At 41.9% G+C, this 22,759-nt stretch overlaps 1 protein-coding gene across 1 annotated transcript; it reads right to left on the bottom strand.

The window, feature by feature from the left end:
• Positions 1-4,931: 4,931 nt before the first annotated feature.
• Positions 4,932-15,553, bottom strand: mtnr1c (melatonin receptor 1C). Its single transcript, XM_085476253.1, has 2 exons — positions 14,824-15,553; positions 4,932-8,428 (listed from the first exon to the last, which is right to left on the bottom strand). The coding sequence occupies exons 1-2, from the start codon at positions 15,014-15,016 to the stop codon at positions 7,563-7,565; spliced, it is 1,059 nt and encodes a 352-aa protein (XP_085332379.1). The 5' UTR covers positions 15,017-15,553; the 3' UTR covers positions 4,932-7,562.
• Between the last annotated feature and the right edge of the window lie 7,206 nt (positions 15,554-22,759).

The raw sequence follows: 22,759 nt of genomic DNA, 5'->3' as shown, positions 1-22,759 counted from the left end.
GTAAGTAAATGAACAGCTGTTTCATGTCAGCAGATGAATTTGAGTTTATGCCTTGCTCCACTTGGTGCAGTTGCACAGAGCTCTGAGAGATCCGCTAAAAACAAGGCAAGAAAACCGGTAAAAAAAACAAAAAAAACAAGTTATTTACATATTATCTCAATATTTTACGCTGTAACTTAGCTCTAAGCTTACCAGACCGCTGATATCGAGCTGAGACTGAGCGCTGCTCAGAAAGCCCACGTGACTCATGCGGGACAGAATCACATACGTATGTGAAATTGACAAAATAGAGTCATGAGTTATGATGGATCGTGTAGCATAAAGCGGGGTGGGTAGACCATGCTGTCCTTGAACATAACAGAAAGAAAAATGTCTTCAAGCTTTTGCCCTTCATATTAAATCACAAAGTGACAGGCACAGTGGGGGGATCACTTCAGCCATTCATCCCAGATTCTGGATTCTATTATGGACGTTTCTGCTGAGTAACATGAGTTATGACACAGTCTTTTCAATCAGTCCACTTAGTTTAAGCACAATTATTATTTTACAAAGACGCTCTATTTTAAAATGATCTAAGATGGTTAGACATATTAAAGTAGTAAATCAAATATCAAAGAGACTGTGTAAGTGATTGATATGATATGATTATTACCAGCAGTGACATACAGAATTGATAGCTGTACATGGTATATATAGATGAATAAATCCATATGTATTTATAAATGACTTACTAAGGAGGATTAATGATATATAAAGGATTATTTAAGCACTCGCTACCTTACTAATGCTTAATAGTGTTACATTATTATAAAGTCATACCATTATTTTTATTATTAGCGGAAGCTCGACCTGCATGCAGTTTTTGCCAGATTTGCATCAGATTCGTTACAGTTGAGAATTCTAAAGAAAACATGTAATTGCTAATAATTTGGAACCATTCAAAATGTAGGATTTTTAACTTGTAAAGTGTAAAGTGTAAAATGTAACAGTAACAGTCCATCAGCCGTTGTACAGCGATTTACCTTGACCATTGTAGACATCCTTTCTGTTATTTATAACTTGATTTAGCTGTAAATCATAAGCCTACATCGCTAAATTACTGCTAAATTTGATTTTGAGAACTGTTTAAAGCTGTGCATTTCATATGTGCAGCTATATATATACATATTATAGTCATTATAGTATGATTTAGAAATAATATTTAAATGGTGCTTTAACCCTCTGGATTCAACGAACACACCAGTGCATCCAAATCACATCACTGATTTAAGACAAGCGTGTTGAAAGCGTAGGCTTCAAACTATATATGTCACAAACAAGGATGCGGTGGACTCAAAAGCAGACTCAATTGCTCGAACTATGTATAATTTATTAGAAGGAACAAAAACGTGAACAGAACTGGGTTTAACAGAAACCATTCGCAGAAACTAAGGGAAATCCGTGGGCGGGGAAACAGGCGTAGAGCACAGGGAGAACTCGAACGGGAACTTTCTGTAAACACAGGAGAAAGGTGTTACTGAGTGACAAACGAGTAAGGGACAGAGGTATGGAGTGCCAGTGGATAGTCTTGGGCTTACTTGGAGACCCTGGTTATTAAGCGGGGGAAAAGGCTGCCATGGGAGCATTCCAGAGAGGATCGAGAGTGGGGAGAGTCCGGTCCAGATTCCAAGGAGGTGGAGAGTATGGACTGAAGGGCAGGCTGAGAAGAAGTTGTGTATGTGGTCCTTGGGTTCCGAGCAGACGGAAAAACAGGATGGAGACGGAACCAGCACTACTGGTGAGTGCGACGGATGATGAATCACAGATGGTAGCAGGACGAACTGGCGAGGAGTGGCAGGCAGTGCTGGCTTAAAAACCCTCTAGGTGGAGCCCCGGAGATTGAAAACAGGTGATGAGCTGGCCAACTCCACCCCAAAGGACGGATGACAGGAACCTGGACCATGCCCAACCAGACACTCCCACAGCATATGACAATATATCAATGTCTATGCATATTGATATATGCATAGACATTGATATATGTATATTTTGTGTGACGGTGGTACTGTTAAACTATAAAATAATCTATACAAAAGCAAAAATATTCAGAATCACATTCTGTGTGTGTACATATTAAAGAACATGCCACTAGATATTTAGGATTGAGGTATTCATTTTAGTTTGATATTGCAAAGCCCCATTTGCTGACAACGGTTGGTGTAGGTCCCCCACAGTGCGGAGTAGGAATAGGATTAATCATCAGAATCAGAACCAGAATACTTTCATGATCCCTAAGGAAATTATGTGGGTTACAGTTGCTCCAAAACAGTAACGGTAACAGACTAAACTAATTAAATAATACAATATATTACAAAGTTTACAAATGTAAGAAAAAGCAGTAATGTATACAAATTGCTTAATTATAAATCTCAAGAATATTACAGAGGAGAAATATATATATATATGCCATTTAACTCTAACCTGTGAAACATTTGTTATTTCACTGTTGGGCGAGTGCAAAAGGGTGTAACAATTGCAGTGGATTGGCATGTGGACCTCAGAGGGTTAAAACGAAACCAAATTAGAATAGATGTAACTCACTAGATGAGTGATTTTTTCAAAATAATTTCCATGCATGCTTGCACACCTGTAAACAGATCGCATTGTTTGGTTAAAAGGAAACCACAGGTTTGGTTGCTTATGGAAACCGTTAGGTTTTTCTTTCTTTGTTTAGAAAACTGCTAAGCTGGGTTATGTTAGAGCAGTACCTGCAGCATCGCTCCTCATGTAAAGAAGAAGCTATAGCGATGGGGAAAGATTACCCATAAAAGAAGGACAACAGGTAAATAGGATCTATAGCTTAAATGTTTTGGCTAATGTCTTTTTGACTGATAAGAGCTAATCAGCAAGCAAACATGTTTCCAGAGTGTCAGCAGCATTTTGCGTCATATTTGTGGATGTACCCAGTGTACTCTCTGCTCCACTCAGTATGTGTCACAATAAAACAGATGCAGACACGTGGACTGTAGGAGAAAAGAGACAGGTAAAATGAATATAACTCGACTTGACAATCAATTGTGACATTGCTGTAAGTGTAATAAAAACTTACTGAAAGAGTGTTAGTGTGCGTTGATGCTTGGCTTATAAAGACAGGTTTCTTTTTTAGGTTTTTTTACAACTATCATCTTGCTGGCCAGTGCACACCAGGCACTGAGGTTTTAATGTCCACTGACTTTTTTTTCTCTTGTGATCTGCTGCAATAGGACTCTCTCTGTTTGAGACCTGCATTATAGTTTAAGTACTTTCCTCAGCACTGTGGATGAGTGCTGTGTCGCTACATGTAACAATAAAACTTAAAGGGGAACAGTAGAGTGGGCTGAGAAAGAATTGGTAAAGCAGGGGAAGCTTGGCATAATTATGCATATATAATCATAAAGTGAGGTAAATGTGCAATGGGAGTGCAAACTTTTAGCTTTATTTCAAGGCGTTTAACAAAAGCTTTGCCTAAATGGTTAGGAGTTACACCCATTTTCATGTTTAGTCCTCAAAGACTCAAAAGTAACTGGACAACTGACTGACAAGCATTTTCCTGGCTGGCCAAAGCTTGTTACCTCATTATTCCAGAATAAATTGAGTAGATAAAAGATCTGGAGGAGATTCCAAGTGGTGAACTTACCTTTAGTAGCTGTTCCTGGAGCTCTCAATGCTATCAATGCCAAGTCCAGAGGGATGTCAAAACAACTAGTGCATGATACTAGAATTGTTTCTCTGGTTAAGAAAAACAACTTCACTGCATCTAGCCAAGTGAAGAACACACTCTAGGAAATGGTAAGAAGAGAAAAGTATGGGGAAAAAGAAACAGCTCATACTTATCTGCCAATCATGCCGGAGTCAGTTTTATGGCATGGACATGTATGGCTTCCTGTGGAAGTGGGCCACTGGTGTTTATCGATGCTGTGATTGCTGATAGAAGCATCAGGATGAATTGTGAAGTGTACAGAGCTGTACTCTCTGCTCAGATTCAGCCAAATGCTCCAAATCAAATCAGACAGCACTTCACAGTGAAAATTGATAATGACCCAAAGCATATTGTCTGCCAGACCTTTATGGAGCTGCGGTCAGTTGCGGCTGTTTGTGAGTCACTATGACGTCATTTTTGTTTTCAATAACTGAAAACATGCTCTGTTGGGTTGAGATCAGGTGACTGGCTGGCCTATTAAAAAACTTTCCCATTTCTTTGCCTTAAGAAACCCTTGGGTTACTTTTGAATAGGCCAGCCAGTCACCTGATCTCAACCCAACAGAGCATGTTTTCAGTTATTGAAAACAAAAATGACGTCATAGTGACTCACAAACAGCCGCAACTGACCGCAGCTCCATAAAGGTCTGGCAGACTCCAGACAGTCATTGACTGGAAAAGACTTTTTTCAAGTATCCAAGTATCAAAAAACATCCTTAGATTTTAAATTATGTTAGTTTGTCAAATTAGTTTTGAGTCTCTGGAAATCAAATCTTGATAGATTGGAAATCCACCGTGGTTGTGTACCAGTGTTGTGTCCGCACGCAACAGACAACTTAGAGAAGAGCAAAATTCATTTTGTATAATAAATTACATTTTGTATCTTTGTTACTAGCAGCCTTTTGGAAGAATGCATCATTTGTCCCAATTTCTTTACTTGAATCTATGAAAAGTCTCAAAGATAACCCAGCTTGACAGTAACAAAACAATGTTTTTGCACCAACAAAGAGCTATTAGCCAAAAACTGTGGCATATCTCAGCATGTGTGAAGTGTGTGCTTAAAAGATTTGAGGAAACTGGACAAGTGGAGGATGAAAGAAGTGTCAGGAAAAAAAAACCTACATCCAGCAGATGAGCAGTATCTGAAAGTCATGTCTTTCACAAATACGAAAAATCCTGCAAAGGACCCTTCAGCTGATCCACCTACTGTTCGCTGAAGCCTCATCAGAAATGGTCTCAAGGGAAAGGCGTCTGTCCAGATGCCAGTCTTCAATAAGAGGGGCAGGGAGAAAAGGCTGAGGCATGCCAAATTACACAAGAACTGGACTGAAAATCAGTGACAAGAGGCCATGGATTGGCCTCCCCAGAGCCTGGACCTCAACATTAATGAAGCAGTGTAGGATCATCCTGACAGAGAACAGAACAAAGGTCAGCCAACACCCAAAGAAGAGCTTTGAATGTCCTTCAAGAAGCCTGGAGAACTATTCCTGGAGACTATTTCAAGAAATTACAAGAGAGATTGCCTAAGAGAGTTCAGGCGGTGTTGAAGAATAAAGGTGGTCATACCAGTACTGACTTTCAAGTTTGTTAAATTGTATAAACGCTACTTTTGTCTTATGTACTGTATTTCCATGTACCTGTTTCACATGTTTCTCATAAAATGAAAACAAATGACTCAAGACTTTTTCACACTCCTGTAACTGTGTCTCATTTTGATGGACAGAGATTGCCTGGTGATGCACTTTGTTTATGTCACAGTGAGCAAAATCTGCAAATTGATTTAAACAAAAAAATCTTGGGTATTTGCCTTGCTCTTTAACAGTGATGTGATGCATAATTGGCTAACCAGTGTGACGCAGTGATCAACCTTTCTTCTTTAAGCTCTCTCTCTTTATTAACCTTTTGTTTCAAACAAAATGTGACACTATTATAAGACGCCTTAGGGGACAAGAAGAGAAAATAAACAGCACAGGTTCAAAGGAGCAGAAAAAGCAGAGAATGAAAAGTAGAAGGTGAAAGCAGAGGGAAGAAGGGTGACCAAGCCATCCGTCTGTGACTCTTTGGTTCCGTAGTGAATGCTGTCATTTCCCCTCAAGCCCCTTTAGTCACTCATCTGTGGCCGACCTTGCGCTGCCATGTGGCCTGCTTCTTTTCTTCCACATCACACACATTGATTTGTTAGAAGCAGAATTGAACAGTTTTGTGTCATTTTGCTGCTCCTGAGCGAGTTGACGCCGCCTGGCTCTGTAAAACAGCTTGAGTGCTGAGCCAACATCCCTCGTGAATTCAGATTCCTATTTCTGCATCTGTAATCCTCCACTGACGATTTAAATTAGTCAGACATCAGGAAAACTATTCAAGGTTAGCTGCCTCAAAGCACAGCAGAATGCAAAAGCTGGACAGTCGACCTGTAGATAAATGTGAAACATGCCGGTGATATTTACAAATACCGAGCTACACATGTGTAATTTCTTTAATATTCCAGTAACAGTGCATCATATCAAAAATGTGTCACATTGACATCTCGCAGCCTCCCTGTGAGGTGAACTGCTCAGTTTGTTTGCTGGGTGGAAGTTGTGCTGGGAGGCTGTCAGAGCTCATCTTGGCTGGGGTGACATGTGCTCAGGCACCCTTGCACTATCACGAACTACATCTCCTCTTTCCTGATGCTTATCAGGTCCCCCAGGCGTTTTATAAAGAAGAAGCCTAGCTTTGTTTACCATTTGTTCTTCCTCATTGCACAGTCTCCCCAATCTTTAAATCATTTAGGGTCTAAAGGGCGATGCCCAGAGCTTTAAATGTCCTAGTCTGATAGGCATATGAATGCAATGGTTAGAAATAGTTAATAAACAGTCGTGTTTGACAAAGATCTGCCAAAAAGCTATGAGAGAATGTTTTTCAAACAACAAGACATGCTTTGTTGCATTAACAAATAAAAACCCATTGTGATATACTTGCTTTCCCCCCTCATTTCTTCAATTATAACCGGAAGAAAAGCTTCCAAAATTTGTTCCACCGCGTCATTGCTCAGAAGATGAACCCAAGGGTGAAACAGCATCACGGTGAATTAATAAGCCAGTGAAACTGAGGCTGAGATGCTCACTCAGGCTGAAGAAGAAATACGAGGTTTGAGTTAGACTGAAACTGAAATGTGTTTTGGAATTGGCACCTGCCCCAGTTTTAATACTCTTGAGTCACTACCATCCAAATAAGAGCATTAAGTCTTTGGTAATTGATCCATAAAACAGCTTCTGTTTAAACCTAAAATTAGATTAAGGATTCTATTGAATGAAAATAAAACCTTGAGGCTTTTCTATAATTATTACTGTATTTAAGACCCCAAAGACACTGTGGCCATAGAAAATACATTTATTTCATTATCACCATGGTGCTGACATACTCGTAATTGTTCTGTGCAAATAGGCAGTGAGTCATTCTCGTACACGTGATATACACATGCTGGGACTTGGCTTTAAAAGTAGGTCCCTCACCCAAAGAGTATCGGACCTTAAGTGTTCGTGAAAGATTTTGAGAATTTAAGAAAATAATTTTCACAGCTGGCCACTATATACAATCTGAATGTTCCCAGTAATTTGTTCTTTCTGCACTTTTTCCTCCCAGTTTGTTAATCTGTCTTGAAACTCACTATTGAACACAAAATACTTATAATTATACAATCGATGTTTGTTCTCAACAGGAGTGCAAAGTGTCCAGCAAGCTGGAAGGAATATGATGGCAGCAGTGTCCTCACCAAACACAAATGCATCTTTACAACATGAAAAAGAAACAGATCCTGAAAAGGCATTCTGTGAATCACAGGACACACCCACGTTCCCGGTAAAAGTTCATACATCTATCTCCGCCACATTATTGTTTGTTATAGCTGGTGAAGGCTTGCTCTTCAGTCCCTCTGTGGCACATCTTGAAGTTTCCGTGAGGAGCAAACGAGGAACGCAAAGAGCGAGGAGAATGGTCTTGTACTCTTTGCGGAAATTTTGGTTGAGCAGTCCATATATGATGGCATTGAGGCAGCTGTTGAAGTACGCCATAAAGTAGCTTGTGACAAAAAGCCACTCGGGTATGTTGGGTGCAACCTTCGGAGGATTTATGGCTACAGCCAGGCCTATGAGGTTCAGGGGGGCCCAGCACACGGCAAACAAGACAAACACCATAAACATAGTCAGGAAGTTCCTCACATCACTAGGTTTCAGTTTGGTCCTTTGCTCCGGTTTAACTCGGTGTTTCACCTGAATGACGAGCACCCATATCCTCATGTAGCAGTAGGACACCACCAGCAGAGGGATCAGAAAATGAATAATCACCACGGAGATAGTATAGTATGAGCTAACGGTCTGAGCAAAGGTGCAGGAGTAGATGCGAGGGTCGTACTGCAGTGAGCCGACGAAGAAGTTGGGAATAGTGGCAATGGCGGTGAGTAGCCAAGTAAGACCCAGGTAGCAGAGCGTGTTCCTCAGGCTATACAGACGATCGTAGTGGAGACTGTGGCAGATGTAGCAGTAGCGATTGATGGCGATAGCCGTGATGTTGAAAATGGAGCCGATAACACTGAGGCCCATGATGAAGCCGCTGACCTGGCAGTGCAGGTCACCCATAGTCCAGTCATTGTGAAAGATGGCTGTCAGGACCAGTGGATAGGGGTACAGCGCCACCACCAGGTCTGCCACAGACAAACTCACCACAAAGATGTTGCCTAAAGAAAAAGAAAAAAAAGGAGGTTATGAAAACTGACAAAATGTGACCAAAAGAGAAGGTAAAATATGCAGGATCATGTTTGTAACTTTGCTTATTGGGACAGTGGAGGCTTGACTGTGACTTTCCCTTGATTAATAATGTGTTTCATCAGTAAACAGGGTTTTTCTCCTTAATCTAACCATGTAGTTTTAGCATTTTAGCCAAACAAAGAGTGATAGAAAAGGTCAAATTCACAACCAAAGTCAAATAAAAGTGCATAAAAGCAGCGATACATGCATCTGGTTTTTGCACATTCCCCATGTTAGGAAACCTAGCTAGAGAGGTATCCAGGTGCACTGGGAGTTAATGCTTAAGGGGTATAACCCTTCATGCATGAAAACATGATCCTGATGTTAGTATTTCATGAGCTGGGAGCAAGAATCTCTACATCCTTTTCATACTACATTATTTTTTATTGCCCCAATCTGGATCCAGGCCCATACTGAATTCTCTGTGTATGCTAATGCTGCTAGGTGTAGACGAGCGGTCTAAATGGGTCCAGCTGGAAAAATATTTTAACTACTAGGAAGCTGATTGCTGTGAAATTTGTCACACTGCAATATTTCCTAATTGGCACTTATTGGTCATTATATTAGGCACACCTGTTCATATGCTCATAAATATAAATATATGGTCAATGGCAGCAACTACATCTACACATTTAGACATGGTCAAGAAAGCTGCTGACGTTCAAGCATCAGAATGGTAAAGATAGGCAATTTTAATGATTTTGATGGTGTTGGTGTAGTGGTGTGGGGAATTATTTCTTGACACACTTAGTGCCCTTTAGTGCCAACTGAAAATCATCAAAATACCACAGCCTACCTGATTATCGTTGCTAGCCATGTCTTTCTCGTTATGAGCACAGTGTGCCATCTTCCAAAGGCTGCTCCCAGCCACAACGTTCCATGTCACAAAGCTCAAGTCATCTCAACTGGTCACTAGAGCTCAATCCAGCAAAGCACCTTTGTGGAACAGGGGATTTCTATCCTGAATCTGTGGCGCTATCATGTCAATATGAACTAAAATCTCTAAAACTAAAATGTTCCAGAACCTTGTTGAATCTATGCCACAAAGCATTAAAACAATTCTTAAGACAAAATAGGGTCCAAAGCTGTACTAGCAAGACATTCCCTAGTATATATAGTTTTTATTTTAACAAATATTCGGTGAATTCTCTGGATACTCATGTCCCTTGCAAAGACAAATTATAACTGACTTTTCATGGAGCCCCATCATCAGCTCAACCTATTTTGTCCTGTACTTTGATTAAGCCCAGATTTAGTCAATTTAGCTAGTGTGAGCAAAAGGTTATCTCCCTATGGGCAGGTCCATCCCAATAATATGCTCTTCGCAGTATAATAATGCTTCCTCGCTCCTGGGAAAATGCAGTCACATACTTAGAACGCAGTTAAAGTACATATCAACAAGGACGCGGGTGGTTTCGGGGTCCGATTACATCCAAACAAGCCCCCATCCTCCCGAGGTCAGAGCTGATTCTGGTGTGACACTGGATCTCCTCAGATGACATGAGTTATAGAAAATGACATGTGATGTTGTTACAGTGCAGCTGTTCTGGGTGGGGAAGAATAAAACAATAAATCAAATTGTAAAGTCAGATAAGAAGACAGATAAGAACAAGATACGCTGGCGCCATAACGCAATTGTGTTGGTTTTGCAAAATAGGGATTAACCTTGTGTGAGGTTAGAGTAAATGTGCAATATGTTAAGGACAACATAAAGCTGTTGTTTTGCAGCCAATAGATCGAGTTGGTCCATCTTTTTTAGAGATTAAGCGCTTTAGTGTATGTTAAAATGCTGAGTGACAACTTATGAAGCCAGAATGTAAAAGGAGCAAAGCTCTTGCTTGATCAGGCAACAGCTGAAACAACAGCGCTGGAAGTGGATTTGAAACACATGTGGCCATCAATCCGCATTCAGGTCCTGTTGTAATCTCTGCACGCCAACATGGCTGCGTTATGTTGTTTAGCAACCGGTCTAATTTCATTTCACTCCTGGAACTTTATTCAAACGGTGTGCTAACGAAGCAGACAAAACAAACAGGGGCACAGAATATTTAAAGTTTCATGAAGAAGAAAATCAGATGGTTGATTTCACCATTTCCCGCCGATCTGGAGTTTTTACAGACAAGTCAATTTTCCAAGTCACTAAAACGGCACCAGCCGTCGCTCAAGCCTGCTGGGACAAAAATAAAACGCATTTGTTCTTCATCCTTGAGTCAGCTCAGTGGGCAAATCTGTCAGATTGCATTTGTGATGCTCCCAGTGCTCGCTCTGTGCTCTTGTCATTGTGCAGAGGTTTGATTCCTCGTTGACATGGCTCCTCCGTGTGTGTGTGTGTGTGTGTGTGTGCGCGCGCCGGCTGGACGGGGCACGGTCCGGCCAGCTCACTCTGGCTGAACCCTCTTACTCGCTTATCATCAGGAGGATGAGGTAAGTGCTAAAACACCGCTGAGAGGATCGCTGTGGAGCGGCCAGATGACTGTCTCTGTTTTGTTGGCATCGATTATTCAAACCCTGGACGAACCATTACCTCTCTACCTCGGTTTAATTAACCGACTTGGCCGGCGATGATGCTCATGACACCCAAACTCACAGCACTCAAGACCGCTCTGTCAAACAGAGATGTTCACACACGGATACGAGAACGGAGTCGACGTCTTTGGGAGCTATAATTACCAAGTGTTGAATAGACCTTAACCTGAATGCTGATTGGTTACAGGCCATTAGGGACAGCTGACACGCAGCCTTCGACTTGTCCTACACCGCTCGCTCTGCAGTGATCTGATTTTGCACTATGCGCGCACAAAAAACTTGTGAAACAAGCGAAATGTTGCATCAGATTAACTGAGACTTCTGTCCCGAGAAAGCCGCGCAACCGCCCAGTGAATTTCCCCAGTGTGAGACTCTGTCATATTTTTCTGGTGAATGAAACATAAATTGAAACAGCGCATCACAGGGCACAGTGTCAGAGAGAAACTGGATATTTGTCATCGCTTCGTTCCAACCTGGCGGTTCAGAGTAGTAAAACAACGTGGGAAATAAAACAATATATATATATATATTTTTTTTAAAAAGAGAGTGTGTGTATGTGTCGGGGGGGGGGGGGGGGTGAAGCTGGAGCAATACAGAGTTACATTATGAAGATGCGGGCAAACGCAAGCAAACAAACCGCAAGACAAAACAAAAAAGGGCTGCCGGTCGATTTGGTTTTCAATCTCACTGCTACGCATGTGAATCTCTGGGGTGCGTGTTCCTATTTCAAATCCACCATCTGTACCCCATCACTCTCACTGCTCATACTGGAAACTTGATTTACTAAGCTTTAATTCACCCGACTATATTTATACACCTTCTGAGGAATTCACCAAGACATGCAGAAGGGTTTGGCAGTGCCTGAATCCATCTGAACGTCAGCAACGCAAGGCTTATTACTGCCAGAGCATACCCCGAATATAATTGCATTCAACTTAGTAAGTCGTAATCATAAATAAGCAAGAATAACCTTTTGGCAAGGACACGGGCGCTGATGAATTAGTAGTGGCGACTTCGTGACCTCGTTTTCGTGAGGCTTTTCTGGCCAGAGAGGCCCCAGAATGAAACTTAACATTAAACTGACATGAGCTGCCTTTTGGTGATACAGCCCACTATGAGCCTGGTCAAAACCATCATCATCATCATCATCATCATCGCCAGAGCCCATCTACCAATCACAGGCCGTATGTCTGAGATAGGAAAAAACGCAGCAGCCTGGAGTTGAAAAGGGCATAAAAGAGGATCACTGGTACACAAACATCGTCCAGTGCAACAGGATTTCAAGGTAGGGTGAAAAGTGGTCATTTTAAAGAAGCCTCTTCCTGTCCGAGATGGATGAGCTGCAAATATGAGATTACATTTCCAGGTGTGGCTTAGCAAGATGATTAAAATAATCTAACAATGCCCCACGACCATGCTGGAAAACTTAATATCATCTGCTCGGGGGGCATGTTTAATGGAGCGTGCTAAGTGATATTCTCCGTGGATCTGTGCTGTCAATTTGAATTGGGTTCTGGTTTGAGTCACTCAAGTCCACTGACTCAATTAAACCCACCCACCCCTACTCCTGTGGACGCTGAAGTGTCTAGGTTTTATTCATGACTGTGGAGCAGCTGAGGAGGGTGCAATGCATGATTTAACAAAAACTCAAGTCCATCTTCAACTCTCACTACACCCCCCCCCCCCCCCCCCCCCCCACACACACACACACACACACACGACCTAGAGTTCGCACGGCACGGCAGGGCGCAAACTACACGCGCATGCGCAGCGTGGGATCTCTTCCTCCATCTACTTCCCTCTCATCCTTTTCTTTTTCCAACCCTCTTTCTCTCTCGCTCTCGCTCTCTCTCTTTCTGTCTGTGCCGCACTACTCTTTCTCTCTCCCGAAAGCATTTTGTGAGTGTATTTTTAGTATGGTTAACCCCCAGTGGAGAAGCGTAGTGTTAACACCCCATTGGCAGTCCTATAAGTGCCATGCTGTACACTTTGAGGATCTGGTGGATACGCCCTGTTACATTTGCGCACTTTGAAAGACCCCCTGGAAACCTGATACAAATGAAACATAAGGTACCAGATCTCGCCCCCAAGATGTTTCAGCACTTAGAATGTGAACCTCCTGCTTCCATGTACATGACTGTTTGTTTTTTGTTTTTGGGTGTGTGTTGAGGGGTTAAATGGTGGAGAGAGTGTGTGTGTGTGTGTGTGTGTGTGTGTGGGGGGGGGGGGGGGGGGTATATCGAGGAAGCGTGCAAAGCGAGTGTGTTGAAATGAAACAGAGCGGAAAGGTCCTGCTGCTGCTGTGTGAGGAAGCGAACCAGCTGTCTGAATAATGTGTAATGGAGAGATAGGATGTTTTCAGCACCCCGCCTGACACATCTATATCTGAGTGCGTGCTTTTATATATGTATGTAAACCTTAAACTTAGACTCCTTGCGAGGCCTAAAGAGTGACGCTGCATGAAATCGTATATGCAGGCCCTGCGCAAACAAGCAAACAAGAAGGGGCCCGTGTATAAAGCTACAGCTGTTCTTTAGCTGTATCCATGCTTCCCTTTTGGAAACTGTACAATTAAACATTCATACAAAGCGAGCCAAACCTATAAATAGCTTGTTAAGAACAGAGAGGAGATTGTTGATAGGCTAACGGCAGCAACAATTTCAGTCACTTAAGGACACACGTGGAAAAAAAAAAAAGCAAAGCGATAGCAGGATGGGCTCTGAGCTTCCACTGGAGTTTCAGGTTTCTATTCATACATGCGAACAAACCGAGCAGCACAACTGTGGGGAGGACTCGCGTGTGACTAGATATGTCAGCAAGCCCAATTAGAGCAGGGGAACACCGGCGCGAGGTCTGTAATCAGTGCAGTGCGCATGGTCCACCAGCCCAAGGTGGACTCTTGAACAGGCCATTTAGTCCTGGCCTGTTGTTTGAGATCAGTGGACTGTGCCATTATTTATTTATTTGTCTTTGCCAAGCAGATAATCAAATTATTCTCTGGGATCCTCAACTTCTTGCCAAAATGGCTTTGGGCTGCTGTAAAACGGGTATGTTATGTAATGTATTTGAAATTGTAATTAAAGCCTTGTTATCCCCAACACTGACCTAATCCCGCTGCCTCATTAGCATGCTCCATTAGCATTTTGTTGTGATCGCAAGGTTTACTGTGTTTTTTCGCTCGGGCTCAGAGGGCGTCCTTCGCTTTACTTTGAGCCGCGGAGCTGCTGGGTATAATTGCCTGGGTGCACGCTGCTTTCTCCTCCAGACCTTTAAGTTCAAAAACAGCAGAGTATCAGATGCACCGCGTGCGTTGCTCTCTGATATGTAGTCAGCCTCTGCAGGACATCTCGATGTTCTATTCTGCACTTTTTTTTAAATTTTTAGTAGGGAAAAAAAATCACGAGATCCGGTCAATCAAAGCAAAATAGGCTCCTGTGTCCACGCATCTGTTGCACAGCTGCCTCTCATGCCATAAACTCTGTAGGGTTTCAGGATCTTTACTGCTCAGTCTGTCCTGTGGCTGAGGAGGTGGGTCGATTACTGCTCATGTGTTTCTATGCCACACAATATTGGCTACTATACAGCTTTTACAAGTTTATTTACAGAGAGACACGACAAACTAGTAATGACTGCCAACATTTACTAACAAGAGACTATTATTTGTCATCCAAGAAAAAAGTGGGAGCAAATCATGAGAATATCTCTGCATATCATCTTTTCCTTTCACACGGGTTCTTTTATTTTGAATAGTTAGCATCAATATAAGGAATAACTTCCTGCAATCCTCTGTGCGTCTCACCTGGGTTCCGTAGCTTTTTGTTCCTGTACACGGACAGGATGACGAGGACGTTTCCCAGGATGTCTACCACGATGGTGAAGATCAGCACGCTGGCCAGCGCAGTGGACACTCCAGCCGAGGTAGCGCTCAGCCCGCAGTCGCTCTCATTCCGCAAACAGCTCGAACCGTTCACATCCTTCTCCTCTACATCCATCTCCTCCACCACCTCCTCAGGATGCAGCTGCCATGGTGGGCTTACAAGTGTTCAGATGAAAATTTGAAATTAAGAAGAAGAAGAAGAAGAAGAAGAAGCACAAACCAAAAAGGCAAAATGACTTCACGGGAGGGAGTCTTGAACTTATTTGCGCATGAAACCACACTCCTCTGACTGTGGAATACTAGGAGGCTCAGAGGACGCGAGTCCTGACATGACCTTTAGAATAGTCACACGCTTTGCCCATCCTAGGGGAAGTATGAGGTGAGAAAGGTTGGGAAAGCTCGAGTTTCACGGCGGCTCTGAGTGCGGTCAGTCACACAGGCTCCTGCTGCGCGCCGCTCCAATCTGACAGGGTAGCTCTTCCAGGAGGCATGTGAGCGCTGTCCTGTGCGTAATGGAAATCCGAGGATGCAAAAGCGTGCGCGCACAGAGCAACACGGAGTCTGATGGCTCTGAGAGCACTGTGAGCAACACAACCTGCGTTCAACTTAAATACTGAAGCTCACCACTTAAAAAAAATAAAAATAAAAAAGCTGCCAGAATAAAGACTGGGGTCTGTTTCAAAATCTATAAATATACTCTGCCTCCTTAACCGCTGTGGTGTGCCATTCTTGCTGAATAACAACTCGTGTGATCCAAATGGAGACGCGGGCTGTGGAGAATCGTGGCCAGGGAAGTGCTGCTTATTTTCTAATCTGAAAACACGAGGAACTGTGACTAGCATATTCATCGTGGAGCCAATGTGACACATGATTTGTAAGAGCCTTTATTTTGAGAGCATCCAGAGGATCGAGAGAACATCCATGTGCATGGAAATGGCGCCTTCATGTGTCCAGAAGACATTCTTACAGTCAGATGCATACAGAGAAACAGAAGCTAATGATTTCATTATATATATATATATATATATATATATATATATATATATATATATATATATATATATATACATGCATGCAGCCCTTAGTTGCCCAAATCGATTTGTGACATCCATTTGTGCATTGACGTAGCCTACCTATGTTATAGTCTAAGAGCTCTATAGAATGTTCTGAAGAGTATCATAAAAGTGGAATGAATATATATAATGTATACAAAGTCTCACATTTGGTCACATTTCCCCTGCAGTGCACTTGAATTTGTGTCCCTTTAGATGTGGAGAGAACGGGTGCAGTTTGCGATCAGTGTGTCTGTACGCATGAGGTGATCACAGGATGCCAGAGGGTGCAGAGTGGAGGTTTGAGCAGCTGAGGCTGAGCTCTGTCCTGACCATACGCTGACCACACAATGGCAACTCTTCTTGTTTTTTCCAGCTAAGGAAATATACATGATGTCATGTTTTTCATATTTGCATTGTATTATTTTGCTTTTAAACCTGTGTTATTGTTTACGCTGATGCATTTTACTGCCTAACTAAGCACTGGAAGCCCCCTTACAAATTCTGTCACCGCTATTGGTCCTCTACAAAACCAGTAGCAGAGGCATTTAGTTCATGCACACACAGAGACCTGCAGCACCAAATGTTTTTATCACAGAACAGTCTGTCCCACCTCAAGATTATAATTAAACTAATCAGTAGCTTTTGGCTGTGGAGCTCCCCTCACTCTCCTCAGCTCATTCTTATTCAAGGTGTGTCGCTTCCTTCTCAAAACCATATCGAAAAAAAGACCTCAGATATGTCATTGCTACGTGACTGGCCTGGGGAAAACCGTATAGCTCATATAAAATGCTGTGTGACTCGCCGCACATGTCCCCAATCTGCTGCCAGATGTGAATCAGAGTTCAAAGTGATGGATTTATGAGCAATGCCCAAAACAGCACAAAAGTTCACTCAGCAGCTACAAACCTACTGAACAGTAAAAGGACAACAAACAAACAAAAAAACTTTATAAGCCAAGTTCCTCAACCAAAAAAAACTTCTCACCTCTGCTAAACCACTATGAGATGCTCCGTATTTACAGTGTACTGCTACACAAAGCTAAAGTCTCGACTACCAATCAAATCCACATTTTGCATAGTTTCCCTGCTCGTGACAGAAAATCTCTCATGACAGTGAACTCAACTAACTGCTGGCTTAATGGTGGGAGTGGCAGGGATGAGGAGAGGGGCTGCGGTGGAAGTCAGCTTGAGTTAAAAAGGCTGCTGTCCTACATTTCTTCAATCCACAGGCAGCTAGCTCTTCAAAATGGAACAATCACAGCGCCCCACCTGCTTCAGCATCAGACACACAAACACCCACACACTCTCAGCGAGAAGGCGAGAGAGATCTACGCAGATATAAAATCACAGCATCTCCACACCTGAGAAATGTCAGTCAGTAAGGGTTGAACAGATTGTCAGTCTTTTTTAAACCCTTTCCTACAAGTGAAATTCCTGAAGCGACAAGCAGATGAGGTGTTCAGCATCTGAGTCAGTAACACAAAAGGAGTTTCCACTTGGGGTGGATGGGGACAAGATTGGACCCAAGGTGCACTTGGAAACATTGCAATCTCAGTAAGGCCGAGGCCTCTTTCTCAGTCCAACTGGAGCGTATATCCAATATCCACTACTGAACCATCAACCTTCTGTGCAATGCCTGTACTGGCTAGTTTTGCACTGAACTGAATGTGTCAGCTTGATGCAGCGGCAGACTGAAAGTACTTCTGAACTGACAGTTTGCATCAGCGTGAATGTTGCGGGTATGAATGGTGATGCTTTTAAGCCAACTGTGAAGCATTTACTTAAAAGAAACAGACCAAAAATGCAGACTCAGTGGAGGGATTTATACTACCCACTTTTATGACAACATTTTAATAATGCTTTATATCCATAGATGTGAATAAATCTAGGATTCATAGCTGAAAGTATTTCAAATTCCTAAACATAGAGGCTTTGTGTCTCACTTGCACTGACGTGAGAAGCTCCCAATATGATGCTGCTGAAATTAACAATGATGTCTCAGTATGGAGACTCTGAGTTATAAGCCTGAACTATATCTGTGTGGCTGCAGAAAAAATTGCCCTAAAAGTGAAAGAAAGAAAAACATGTTCTCCAGTGGTCACTTAAATATTTGCTGCACTTAGAGACAGTGCACAAGAAAGGTGAAGAAGAGAGTGTAGGCAGGGTGGAGTAGGTGGAAACAAGTGTCAGGGGTGATCTGGAACAGCAAGAGCGATAGGGAAGGTTTACAAGACTTTACTGAGACCTGCTGTGATGAAAAAGAGGAGCTGGAGGTGGCAGAGTTGATGATGTTAAGGTTTTTATTGGAAGGGGTTATTAGTGCTGTGCCATACTGCAAATTATGATATCAATCAGATAGCAAGTAAATACAGGGCCAGTATTGCTCATAACACTACAGATTCTTTTGACTTATAAAGGCAGCTCATGTAGGGGACAGCATGTGTCATGACTTAAGAGATGAATAATCATTTTTTATTTGCAAATTAATGACGATTCATCAATTCTGAACACATTTTAATGACCACTAAATAACTGTAATGTTACTTTCCACAATAATTAGCTAACACAACAAAACACACCGTTCTGCTTTTTGTGTATTTTTAAACTGTCTTTTTTTGGACTTTTTTTTGAGACCTGGAAATGTACCTGTCTCTAAAGGACTTTGGATACCAAACCTAGAGGATAGAAAGAAACTATCAAGTCTATCATGCCAGTACCAGCTTTGGTATTGATACTATCAATCCGCCCTCCTCTAATGGACAAGATTAGAAATGAGTACATCATAGGGACAGGTCAGGTCTAGGGCAGTTGGAGGCAAAGTTTGAGAGACATAATATTGACATTAAATATGGAGCTTCCAGCCAGGAGGACATGAAGGCCAAAGAGAAGACTCCTGTATGTAGAGAAGGAAGACATCCGGAGTGTTGATGAGTCAGAGGAGGATGCTGGAAATAGGATGAGATTAAGGCAGATGATCTATGATGACCCCTAAAAAAGCAGCTGAAAGTGGAAGAATAAGAGAGTGGCTGTAGGGTCAGGTAAAATGTAATAAAAATGTCAGGTCTGCGGGGGGTAAAGAGAGGGAATGTGACTATAATATGCACCATGGAGCCAATGTGACACACAAAATAATATTGGCATCAACTCCCCAAATAAAAGTCAGAGAAGCTGACACTGTGGACTTTCAGGAGTCAGACTTGTTTTCATCCCCAAAAACGCTTCAGGCTCTGCAGCAGGTCTGATCAAAGCAAGTTTTTGGTAGTCTGTTTTGCTTGACTGTAAAAGTCATCACATATTTTAATATTCTACAGTGTCATTCATTATAGAGGAGGAAGCCAAAATTCAGCCTGGAATAAAAGGCTCCCACTACCATTAAGAGAGGCCAGGCTTTAAAAAGACAAATACCTCTTTACAGTCTCTCTTTCTCTCCACACACACACACACACACACACACACACACACACACACACACACACACGTTGGGGGGTCATTGTCCTGATGAAAAATAAATGATGGTCCAAGTATATGAGATGGGATGGCATGTCGCTGCAGCATGATGTGGTAGCCATGCTGGTTCACTGTGCCTTCAATTTTGAATAAATCCCCAACAGTGTCGCCAGCAAAGCACCCCCACACCCTTACACCTCCTCCTCCACGCTTCACTGTGGGAACCATGCATGTAGAGACCATCCGTTCACCTTTTCTGCGTCACACAAAGATACGCCAGGAGGAACCAAAGATCTCAAATCTGGGTTCATCAGACCAAAGCTCAGATTTCCACTGGTTTAATATCCATTCTTTGTGTTTCTTGGCCCAAACAAATCTCTTCTGCTTGTTGCTTTTCCTTAGTAGTGGTTTCTTAGTAGCTATTTGACCATAAAGGCCAAATAGATGTGTCTGCTACTGGAACTCTGTGTGACATTTATCTGGGCTCTAATCTGAGGTGCTGTTAACTTGCGATTTCTGAGGTTGGTGATGAATTAATCCTTAGCAGCAGAGGTGACTCCTTAGCCTCTTTTCCATTAGTACCGACTCAGGTCGACTTGGCACCATTCACCACAGTTTTTAGGGTTTTCCTTTAGGTTATAGTACCTAGAACTTAGGGTGACCAAATTTGATTTCCAAAAAAAGAGGACACTTGGCCCAGTCATGAAGAACTTAAAGTTTTCTTTAAACAAACAGTTAAACACATTTAAACGACATCTTCTCTGTGCGGTTAATGAATGGTGAAATAAAAAATGTCATATAGGCTTTTACAAGTCAAGAAGTGCAAAAAAAAAAAGAGGACCGTTAGTCACCCTACTAGTACCAAGAAAGTTTTTTAGTACCTGCTCACCGCTGCTCGGTTCTAAGTGATATGGGCAGGTACTAAAGTGTGACATCATCAGACTGCATGCCACCGATTGGCTGATCAGTGGCATCACTCGATGAGTCATGAGAAGGTCTTGTTCACAAAAATTAAAACCCCCACTTTTTAAAACCCAGCAACAGGAGAAATGGCTACAAAAACAAAACAAAAGAGTGTCTTGGTCTTCCTTTCCTGGGCCGTCCTCATGTGAGCACATTTCAGCATAGTTCTTGATGGTTTTTTCAACTGCACTTGTGGACACAGTCAAAGTTTTAGCAATTTTCCAGGCTGACCAACCTTCACTTCTTAAAGTAATGATGGACTGTCGTTTCTCTTTACTTAGCTGTTTGGTTCATGCCATAAAATAAATCCTACAATTGTCAAATAGGGCTGTGAGCTGTGTACCAACCTGACTTCTGCACAACACAGCTGATGGTCCCAACCCCATTAAGGAGGCAAGAAATTCCACAAATGAACCCTGACAAGGCACACCTGTGAAGTGAAAACCATTTCAGGTGACTACATAATGAAGCTCATTGAGAGAAGGCTGAGGGTTTCCACCACTGTCAACAAAGCAAAGGGTGGCTACTTTGAGGAATCTAATATATAAATATATTTAAAGTTATTGTTATTTCCATATATCTTGTTTCATATTATCTATCTATCTATAAATGTAGATATTTTGTGTATTCTAAAATGCCTTTATACTTTGAATATACCCTAACCATAGCTTCTCTGTCTGGTTTGATCACTGGTTAACATATAGTTGCAGCAACATTAGCTTTTATTTGATGTGAGCTGCTTGACTGTAACTACATTCTCTGGCAACTTCTGAGAAAATCATGAACATTTGGCCCAACTTACAGCATTTGATTTTCAGCCACTCCAAAACAAACCCACAACCATAAACCCATAAACTTGTGATTTTCAAACTATGAGCTTCTGGCTAACCACTTACCAACAAGGTTCATATTTATATACCCATGACAGAGCTGGAGAGTAATTAGCATCTCACTGATGTCATGTCCACAGTATAACCACAGCATTACACATGTGCTGTTCTCCAGGCTTTCTGAAGTTTTTCAAAGTTTTTCTTTGGTTCCTTTTTCGCTCGTTTTCTGTCCAGTCCTTCTACCTGACCATTTCAGAGGAATGTTTGGTTTGGTTTCTTAAGGCACCACACACTGACCTGTGGATCAGTCATGAAAAAAGATGCAATAAACTCAATGGATGAACCAGTGTTGTGTCACTCAAAGAACCAATTTTAAATAATATAATTTGGCCTTTGGCAGCACGGTAGAGCAGTGGTTAGCACTATTGCTTCGTAGCAAGAATGTCCTGGGTTCATATCCACCATCTGGCCTGGGCCTTTCTGTGTGGAGTGTGCATGCTTTTGCGTTTACGTGGGTTCTGGCTTCCTACCAAGACATGCGGTGAGCGCGATTAGGTTAATTCTAAATTGTTTATAAGTGTGAATGGTTGGCCCTAGCGATCTGTTCAGGGTGTACCCTAGATGGGACAGGATAGATAGATAGATAGCTTTACAGGCACTTTGTTGTTAACAGTCTGTCGCAAAAAACACAGTTTGTTCCAATTTGTTTAGTTGAAGGTACAAAAACTGCCAAAGACAGTTTGACAGACATAAAACTGTACTTTTACACCAACAAGGTGTTTCCCAAATCTCTGCATTGTATCCAGTATGTCATTAAAAAAAACTTGGAGGAAACTGTACAAGTAGAAGTGACGGACATAAAAACTACGCAGATGAACAGTATCTGAAAGTCATGACTTTAAGAAAACAGCAAAATCCAGCAAAGGCCTGGATTTGCTGGACCTGCGAGATCCAGCTGACCCATCCAAGTAATCCATCTACTGTTCACTGAAGCCTCATCAGAAATGGTCACAGTGGAAGGGTGGCTGTCAAGAAACCATTCACAAGGAAGAGAAACAGGGAGAAAGGGGTGAGGTATGCCAAGTTTACAAGAACTGGACTGATATCGGTGGCAACAGGTCTGATGGAATGAAGACTACTCAGAGAAATTACAAGAAAGCTTGTCTAAGAGTTTAGACTGGGTTAAAGAATAAAGGTTGTCACACCAAATAATAACTTTCAAGCCTGTTAGAACTGTACAAGCTCTGTTTTTGCCTTCTGTACTGTGTTGTCATGCATGTTTAAATCAATAGATTTATAGCAATAAATGACTGCACCTACTTCCCATTTTCCTAGCAAAATATAAAGAAATTAGGGGTGTCTCAAGACCTTTTGTACAACAATTTGTAAAATCATAAAAATTTCTATATACTATAAACGTTTCTGCAATATTAAACAATAAAAAGTATAATGTAATGCTATACAAAACTACATTTCTACAAACTGAACTCTGATTACACAACCTCATCAGATGATGGGTGCTTTTTAAAGTTCTGTATAAGTGTTAATAAGAAAGGCGACACAC

This window comes from Copadichromis virginalis, linkage group LG2, assembly GCF_057382275.1.
Source record: "Copadichromis virginalis isolate Kocher_CV1m ecotype Utaka linkage group LG2, C_Virginalis_male_GT1.1, whole genome shotgun sequence".
NCBI lineage: Eukaryota > Metazoa > Chordata > Actinopteri > Cichliformes > Cichlidae > Copadichromis > Copadichromis virginalis.
This window is presented reverse-complemented; position numbering and strand designations above follow the sequence as displayed.

Coding starts and splice junctions, on each gene's coding strand:
- mtnr1c (XM_085476253.1), bottom strand. CDS start 15,016: ATGGATGTAGAGGAGAAGGATGTGAACGGTTCGAGCTGTTTGCGGAAT. Junction 8,429..14,823: donor CAAAAAGCTACGGAACCCAG/GTGAGACGCACA, acceptor CTTTTTCTTTAG/GCAACATCTTTGTGGTGAGT.